Genomic DNA, 9596 nt, shown 5'->3' on the forward strand with positions numbered 1-9596 from the left:
CTCGTTATCCTCCTTTCATTAAGAGATGTTATAGATACTGATGGCTGTAGACAGGAAGAATATCTTGTAAAGGTCCATCCCACAGTGGATCCTAAGAAACTGGCTGCAGATGCCGTCCGATCCATCCACCCAGACTCAGGTGGCCTCTCGGTTCCCCCGGGCTGTAGGACTGTTCGAATGCTGGACAGAACTCCTCCCAGAGCGATCACCACTCTTCCCAGCAGTCTGCCGAGCTCCTCGTTGCTGCGGACAGCCAACTGTAGGTGCCGAGGGATGATCCTGTCCTTCTGCTGTCATGAGCCAAGTTTCCTGCTAGTTCCAGGATCTCAGTGGTCAGGCACTCGTGCACAGCTGGCAGGGAGATGAAAATGCATCCACAGAACATCCTTTCAACTCATTTGAGATTTGGGGCTGTAGTTGAGATATTATTTGAGCTTTTGAGATGTTAATCAGCTGCTGTTGGTTGTAGAAAACTGCCTTGTTGCTATGGTTACGCATCATAACAAATGTCCAAAACTAAAAAAAGTTTCAGTAAAAATCCTTAAATCTGCACAGCATCCGATACCAGAGGAAAAAAATCATTCAAAAAAATGTGATTTATATATTATTATATATATATAAATACACACACACAAAAAAATTGTAGCTCGCCATACTCTTCTACTTGGGTGATTTCACTTCAAACCCAGGTCCCCTGGGAGTTGGAGGGTTCTTTTCTGTTCTTAGCTGTTTCCAAGACTGTGCTCTTCTGGACAGAGATCTTTGAGATTGTTCCTGGGATCTGTTGGAGCCACTCTTCCAGTTTGGGGGTCACAGCACGAAGTGCTCCAATGACTAATGGGACTAATGATGCGTTGACTCTCCACAACTTCTGTCTTTCCTCTTTCAGCCCTTGGTTTTTCTCCAGATTCTCCTTCTTCCTGGTGTTACAGTCACTTGGGATTGCTACATCCATCACCACTGCTTTCTTTACTTGCTTGTTGACTACCACAATATCTGATTGGTTAGCCAGCATTTGTTTTTTCCGTTTGGATCTGGAAGTTCCACAGTATTTTGGCCCTACCATTCTCCACCACAATTGGTGGCATCTCCCCCTTTGACTGTGGGACCCTCCAGTCCATACTCAGCGCAGATGTTCCTGTAAATTATTCCAGCCACTTGGTTATGGTGTTCCATGTAGGCTTTGCCTGCCTGAATCTTACATTACGTTATTATGTGTTGGACTGCCACAGGGGCATTTTTTCATAGGCTGCATCTGCATCCGGCCTATATTGTTCTTGTGCTGAGGGCCTGTTCTTGTACTGCGATGATTAGTGCCTCTGTGCTGTCCTCCAGTCCAACTTTCTCAAGAGAAAATAACTCCTCTTTTGGGTTGAGGACAGTGGTTTAAGTGGAATGAAAGCATTATGGAATTCTTGATCGATTATAAATCTCTGGCCTGGGCGACAAGGTGAAAACTCACATTGTCCCACTCAATGACTTCGACAGGATGCCCTGTTTGTTCATAATCTTACTGCTGACATCTTAACAAAATATCTTGAAGATCACTTAGAAATGCCAGCAGATGTTGAGTGTTAAATGGCTTCAATGTGGCATGATGGTGGAGAACCCCATGATTGTAGATGGCAGCCCATAATGTTGCATTGCCACCACACTGGCAAGGGACTGCAACAATGGCTTGTTGGCCAATCACGTACCGGCCTCTCCTCCTCCTTTTGATCAGATTGAACCCATCTTCATCCTTATAAATATATTCATGTAGTCATTCTAAGGAATCCAGTTAAAACACTGCATGCAAAAATAAATTTAACTTTGCAAGTGGTACAGAAAGATAGACTTTTAAATATTTGCTAAAGACTCATCTGTATTCCTTGGCATTTGATCCATGCAGAGTCTGAGAACAAATTTAGAGCTGATTTTTATTGTTCTTGTGTGTTGCATTTTACTGTTAACTTTCTTATGTTTTTGAGTGGTACTAGATGCATTTTTTAAATTCTTTTTATATGTCTTAACTGTAAAGCACTTGGGTCAGCTTTTGTTGTTTTTATGTGCTATATACATAAAGTGACATTGACATTGACTTATGCTATAGAGTAGACCGCATTATTGAAAACTTACTGAGTTGTGGTCAAAGGGTACTATGTACAGTTACTTCATCCACATTCTTTTGCATTTTAGGACCTTATCAATGGTGGAAAGATTGACACTGATGATGACTTCCAAATTCACACTCTTCAATAATTTTCTGCTATATTTCAAGCAGTTTGATTGCATTGTTCTGACAAACCATGTCAACAATGAGGGTTTCTTGTTGTGGGGACAGCATAGATATCCTTCATGTCAAAGTAGCAGACTTGTGATTTCACAAAAAGAGCATGCAGTTACCAAAAAATACATGCAGTACTAGGCCTGCAAAAATACTTGAAAATTCATGTACTTATGTCAAGGATCAGGTTTTAGGATTCAAAGTTCATCCAGACAACAAAAGCGTTTAAATAAATGTATTGTTTTGCAACCACTGGTGGAAGTCTGAGTCCAGTCACAGAAACAAGTCCTCTCAAACAGGTGATGAGGGAGCCACCTGTCGGAGTTAGATGAGGTGACATTACCATCACTGGTGGAAGGGCAGCTTCAGAGGAGAGCTGTGATTAAAGTGGACAGTCAGGAAATCCAGGGTCGTGGTCTGAAAGACAAAGCAAGGGTCAAGTACAGAGACACAGCAGTCAAAACAAATTCAGGGTTCATCCATAATCCAAAATTTGTAATGCAGATGGGGTAGTCATTACCAGGGTCAGACGGTCAGAACAAAACCAGTGGAGGAACAGGCAGAGCGGTAAATCCAGAAGACGAGGCATGAGGTCAAAATCCACAAGACAAGGTGTGAGGTCAAGACAAGAACATCAGGCAATTACATGAACAAAATGGCTAGATATCTAATACCATGAAAGGTTCAATAATCTGGCAGAGGTTAGCTGTGGATGGGGCTCTTAAATAAAGCATGGAGCAGGTGTAGCGCATGAGTGCTGATGATTGGCAGGGAAAAGGGCATGGCAGGTTTCAGAGAATGGTGAGTGTGGCAGGTGGTGAAGAACGGTGATCATGACATAGCCCCTACATTAAGGTCCAGCTCCTGATGGACCACTAGGCTAACTTGGATGAACCAGGTGGGTGGACAAGGTCCAAAAGAGGGCAAGGGTAGGGGGGCCTGACTTGGGTGACTTGGAATACCTGACAGGTGGAGCAGAGTTCAGATGGACACCCAAGACACCATTCAGAGCTGGTCCAGAGCTCAGATGGTCAGCCAGGAGACCATCAAGAGCTGGTTCAGAGCTTAGGCAGTTGGCTACAAGACCATACAGAGCTGTGAAATCATTCAGGCGGCCTGCCAAAGCTCCTTAGGATCCGTGGCACAAGTGGTGATATGCCCACAGTGGAGACTGCGATGACAAACACAGACAAGGAACAAGTGACTAGGCATGTAGGCTTGGCAGATAAGAAACCAATGACTAGGGATGCAGGTGTGGCAGATGTGATACCAGTGACTAGGGATGCAGGCTTGGCAGATGGGGGGGTCAGTGACTAGAGAGGCAGGCTTGGCAGACCAGGAACCAGTAGAGGGAGGAGCTGCAGCAGGTGAACATGGCTTGAGATGTCACCTGTCAAAGCTAGATGAGGTGACATTGCCATCAATAGTAGAAGGGCAGCTGTGGAGGAGCATTGTGATTAAAGTGGACAGTGAGATAATATTTGATCATGGTCCAAAAGACAAAGCAGGGGTCAAGCACGGACAGTCAGCGGTCCAAAACAAATCCAGGGGTCCATCCATAGTCCAAAATCCATAAGGCAGAAGGGGTAGTTGTTACCAGGGTCAGAAGAGCAGAACAAAACTTGATGAGGAGCAGGCAGAGTGGTAAATCCAGAAGATGAGGTGTGAGGTTGCAATCCACAAGACAAAGTGTGAGGTCAAGACGAGAACGTCAGGCATGAACATGGACAAATGGCTGGATATCTAATACCATGAAGGGATCAATAATCTGGCAGAGGTTAGCTGTGGGTGGGGCTCTTAAATAGAGAGTGGAGCAGGTGCAGGGCATGAGTGCTGATGAGTAGCAGGAAAGTGGGCATGGCAGGTGGCAGAGAATGGTGAATGTGGCAGGTGGCAGAGAACGGTGATGATGACATATTAAACATCTTTTTACAGAACTGTATCAAGATTCAAAGTTTAAGGTTCAAGGTTCTTTATTGTTATTTGCATCACATGTGGCACATGAGGTGGAACGAAATTGTGTACCCATTGTCCCAGTTACACCCAAGAATAACAAAAATATAAATTTTAAAAAGGCAACGGTATACAAGGATCTAAAATATATGCTGAACACTAATAATGTAAACTAATATGGTATATTAAACATCGGCCCTAACATGAGTCTGTAGTGAGCAGATGGGTATGAGTTAGAGGTGTCATTTCTAACCTGAACCTGGAACTCGGCTCCGCCCAACCCGGATTCGGACCGGGCCAGGCCTTAATAATGTGCTTACTGTGCGGGCCTGGTCGGTGTCGGGCTTTTTATTGCATCAGGGACGCACACAGCCGACAATCCAATTATATGCCAACATGGCTTGTCATATTTTCACCTGCCACACGAGGCCATTTGACCGCGCACTGATCAGCCGGTTGAAAGAGGTAAAAAGTTTAGTTAAGCTTCAGATGGACTACTTCCAGCGATCCATCAGCCCAAATGGATGTTCATTCAGCCACGGCACTCAGCGAACACTTGCGGCCGACGACCCAAACAAGTGAGATCACAAAATATCCGACATGTCAGAGCAGAGTCCAATGCAGGCAGAAGCATGGGAAGCATTTAATGCTCTTTGATGGCCAAGAAAGGACAAACACCCCTCAGCTCCAATCTTCTACCCCCTTTACTCAGCTGCGCACGTCCGCCAACTGTTAATAATAGTTGGTGGTATAAGCAGTCAAAGCTTAATTAAAAATGCCGTTTTTTGTGGGGGGGGGGGGGGGGGGGGCTTGTACCTGTAATTACTGTTAATTTGTTGAATCAGGTGGGGTTCGGAGATGATGGCTGGGTGCTGGGGCCGGGTCAGGTCGGATTTTTTGGACCCGAGTGCAACTCTAGTATGAATACAGCAAGCTGAAAGGCAAGAGATCAGCAGCATGGATAATCAGCTGCACAGATGTCATGTATCACCAATTAAAATGGCATTACAGTGATTTTTCTTGTGTTCTTTTTTTTTTTTTCTTACAATGATTTTCCTGGTTAGGGATTTATGAGTCTAACAGCTTCTGGGTAGAAGCTTTTACTCAGTCTAGTGGTTCTACACTTAATGCTCTGCAACCTCCTGTCTGAGATGAGTGGGGCAAAAGTGTGTGTGCTGGGTGAGTGGGGCATTGAGCAGTGGTGCAGTCTATGTGATACACGGGTATACGGAGTATACCCACGAGAAAAGCTTGGGAATTTTAGTCTATCCACTTAAACGTGCCCAATGACACAAGCCCATGCATGAAATGGGCTTGTGTCATTGTCAACACATTTGGAACATTTTATAGACACACTGAGTTGGTTCAACTGTTTTTTTGTATAATTAATACTTCTGTACTTAATACTTAATACTTGAACATGTTTTTCTTTGACATGGTTTTATAAATTCTATAACATGTTTTTAATACAAAACCAGCAGTGGTACAAAGTTTGTCATACATTTATTTAAAAAAAAGCATCAGAGCATTTTTGAAATGTTCAATATGCTTAAAAATAAAAATAAATTAACAATTGCATTGTACTAACTAGTGTACCGTAGTTTGGTTTCTAAGCACAGTATATCCACTACAAAAATGTAGGCTACACCACTGGTATTGAGTCATACTGTAAACATGTACATAATGCAGAAAGCTATTATCTGTTGTCTCTGAATCTTCAGACTATAGTGGACGTGGTGAATTTACTTAGGTTGGGCTGAGCTCGAAGTCCCACTTCTCTCATTGTCAAACCGTGGACAAGAACATGGTCTACGACAGTTGCCCATATTTCATCTGAAATAATTGTTCTTTGTCTCATACCTCCTCTTCTTCTGCCTCTCTGATTGTTTCTATCCATAGTGAAACTTCAACGACCAGGGCTCCTTGTACTGGTTATATAGGTTTATTCACATCATTAGCCACATGTGTGATCAATTTTGAGTTGCAGTGTTTAAGTTGAGACACCTGTGCATTGTTTGAGCTTCACTTTTGCTACCTGTGCCTACAATTATGCAAACCAAGTGCATCACGTTGAGGTCTATTTTGTAAATGAGTCCCCAAGGCTCAACGGGACTAACCTTTATAAATAAAAGTTGAATGAATCACAGTGTAAAATGTGTTTTAGTGGGTAAAAATATGTTTGCAAGTTGTATCTAAGCAAAAGGTATATACTGTAAGTTTCTGACAAAAATGTGACCATTTCAATAAATGGGTTCAGGGCACTGAGCATTTGGTTCACACAACAGGATTTAGTGATTTAGCAATTGAGAAAAATTGTAAGAAGGTAAAAACCTGCTGTTTGTGCTCCCTTTCTGTGTTGTCTGATAGGCGTGTTTGAAGTCAGCTGCAGAACAACGGACCACTTCTCAGCTGGCATGAGGCAATTTTACCAGGTGAACTTTTGCCCTAGAAACAAACTGAAGCAGAGATACTTAAAGCCAACCAAGACCGTGCAGTACTTCATCAGTTCTGAGGAAATAGAATGGGACTTCTCTCCTACACGAGACTGGGAGCTGGAGAGATACCAAACCAATGCAAAGAACAGGTGCGTGAAGAGCAGTGTGGGGTGAGAACAGGTGAATGAAGGTGACTGTGAGATGGTGTGTTTTGGTTTGGGAGCTGAAGCTTCTGATTAGCTTCCTTACTTATTACCGTTTGTTAACAAGAGCTAATTGGTACGTGTCTCCCAGTCCTGGCAACGTCTTTGTGGGCAGAGCTGATGACAGGATTGGTTCCCGCTACAAGAAGGTGGTGTATAGAGAATACACTGATGAAACCTTCCGGGTTTTGAAGACTCGACAGACTCACCAGGGTCCTTTTGGGATTTTAGGTAAGATCAGCTGCTCCATGTTGTTTTTACCTCATCCCCGGCAACAAGATTTAAGATGATAGATGATAGAGATTATCTTCCACCTCCTGTAGGACCAATGATTCGGGCAGAGGTCGGTGAGCGGATTGCGATAACATTCAAGAACAAAGCCAGTCGGCCATATTCTATCAGGCCACATGGAGTTAGGGCCACCGGGGCGCATGTTCCTGTCCAACCTGGTGAGAATCACATATAAAAACATTCATGCTGTTGTCTTCTCATCAAGATACAAAATATAACTTTTATAAACAGTTGGGTTGATATTTGTTATCTTTTCTTGCTTTTAGGCCACATTGTTGAGCTGACATGGGATGTTCCTGAGAGCTCAGGACCAGGGCCCTCAGACCCTAACTGCATTCCCTATGCCTACTACTCTACTGTTGACTACATCAAGGTACACCTCCCTTTTCTGCTGCAAGGTACTTCAGTTTAATTTGAACAGCTGAAGCAGGCACCACTGAGCAGGTTTGTGTGCTTTTGTTTAGGATCTGTACAGCGGTCTTGTGGGGCCTCTGGTGATTTGCAGGCGTGGGACTCTGAGCAACAGTGATGGGCCGGACAGATACAGGAGGGACACAGACAAGGAGTTTGCTCTGCTTTTTATGATATTTGACGAAAATCAGTCGTGGTACATAGATGCTAATATCAGACATTACCTTGGTTGCGACCCCGAAGCCTTCACAAGAGATGCAGGTTTTGTGGAGAGTAACATGATGCACGGTGAGAGCTGGAAAGGAGCGCACAGAAAGAACAAAATATAAATGTTTCTTTTTAGAATTACATCAACATCAGACTTGAATATGTCTGAAGTGTTCCTATAAAAGAGATAAGAGAAAAAAATGCCCTTATCCCAATTCTGTTAAACATTCTTCACTGAAAGTATTTCAGAAATCAGTGACTGACATTTCTGATGTGTGTCTTTTTTAACTATTTGTTGAAGTCAGTGCATTTTATATTCATGCACAGTAAGCACATAATATTTAACTTTAATCCTTGTCAGAGCCAAAGTTGCAGTAAGTCATTCTATGCTCATAGATTTTTTTAATATATTTTTTTTAATTACAGGAATAAATGGTAAAGTCTATGGTAACCTCCATGGACTGGAGATGACACAAGGCCAGAAGGTTACCTGGTACCTGATGGGACTGGGCAAAGAAGTGGACATACACACGGTTCACTTCCACGCCGAGACTTTCACTTACAAGGTTTGTTTGTGGTCACACTGGGCCTGAAGACCTTCTCTGTGCTCACAGAGGAAGATTTCTTAATGAAGGACATTTCCTCTTCTTTGATCGTTTTGTGATTTGGTGTTTTTTGTGTGAGTCAGACGGACCATGTGCATCGTTCTGATGTGTCGGATCTGATACCTGGGACTTTCCAGACGATGGATATGGTTGTAGGGAACCCGGGAACATGGTTGCTCCATTGTCATGTGCATGATCACATCATTGCTGGCATGGAGGCCGTGTTTACTATCAAAAGTACGTATCAAAAATATTTTTTGTGTACATAGGAATGTGTCACATGCTGTGCATACTTAAACTGATGGTCCACTTAAATAGATTTTCTAATCTCTGACTCTTGTGTGTTTTCAATTCCAGAGAATTCCTCAAATGGTATGTAAAGTCTAATTTCCTCTGCAAACAGTGCTGCATTTATTCACACCTCACAATGTGTATTAAAGTCAAAGTATTGAAAAATGACTTAGGTATGTTGCATTGTCAGCAAATGTATGCATCTATGGCACCTCATTTTTAACTCATTTGTGATTTGGGGCTGTAGCTGAGATATTTTTTGAGCTTTTGAGGTGTTAATCAGCTGCTCCCAGTTATAAAAAAAAAAAACTTATTGTTATGGTTATGCATCATAGCAAATGTCCAAAATAAAAAAAGTTTTAATAAAAATCCTTCCAGCTGCACAGCATCTGAGACCAGAGGAAACAATCATACAAAAAAAAAAAAAGATTTACATCCAGAAAAAGAGGAATTAAAGTTTCCAAAAGCAAAATCTCAGAATGAATGTAACAGAGCTGTTCCAACATGCAGCCACCCCGAGCAGTGCAATTCTAGAACAGAAATTACATTCCCTGTTCAATTCCAGTCCAGAACGCACTCATCTCCAAAACTACAAACGTTCACTATTCAAATCCCTCACATACAGGGGACATCGGAATACTGAAGGGTTAACCTGTTGCTGTCCTGCTGCGCTTCTTTTCTCTACAATTTAAATACTGTAATATTTTAAAGAAACAATTCATGCTGCATGGATAGTTTATTTAAAATGTTACAGTATTTAAATTGTATATTTGCACAGACGAAGGGAGATTGGGAATGACGAGTGTGATTGCTGCGGAGATGATGACATTCTGTGCTCTTTTAGAGCATTTAGAGCTTGGAATATTGCAATATTGCAAGAGTGTGGGCAGGGTTTATTAAGCCTTTATATATATATATACACACACATATATAT

The 9596-nt window shown here is 42.4% G+C and overlaps 1 protein-coding gene across 1 annotated transcript in view; it reads left to right on the forward strand.

Annotated features, from left to right (window-relative positions):
• Positions 1–8640, forward strand: part of LOC119420890 (ferroxidase HEPHL1-like) — a 39395-nt gene extending 30755 nt beyond the window's left edge. Inside the window, exons 12-18 of the mRNA XM_037688311.1 lie at positions 6587–6803; positions 6949–7088; positions 7181–7306; positions 7415–7521; positions 7613–7847; positions 8193–8332; positions 8455–8640. Coding sequence (XP_037544239.1) covers positions 6587–6803; positions 6949–7088; positions 7181–7306; positions 7415–7521; positions 7613–7847; positions 8193–8332; positions 8455–8640 — 1151 coding nt within the window. The remainder of the gene's footprint in view (positions 1–6586; positions 6804–6948; positions 7089–7180; positions 7307–7414; positions 7522–7612; positions 7848–8192; positions 8333–8454) is intronic.
• The last annotated feature ends 956 nt before the right edge of the window (positions 8641–9596 follow it).

This window comes from Nematolebias whitei, chromosome 14, assembly GCF_014905685.2.
Source record: "Nematolebias whitei isolate Nwh7 chromosome 14, NemWhi1, whole genome shotgun sequence".
Classification (NCBI taxonomy): domain Eukaryota; kingdom Metazoa; phylum Chordata; class Actinopteri; order Cyprinodontiformes; family Rivulidae; genus Nematolebias; species Nematolebias whitei.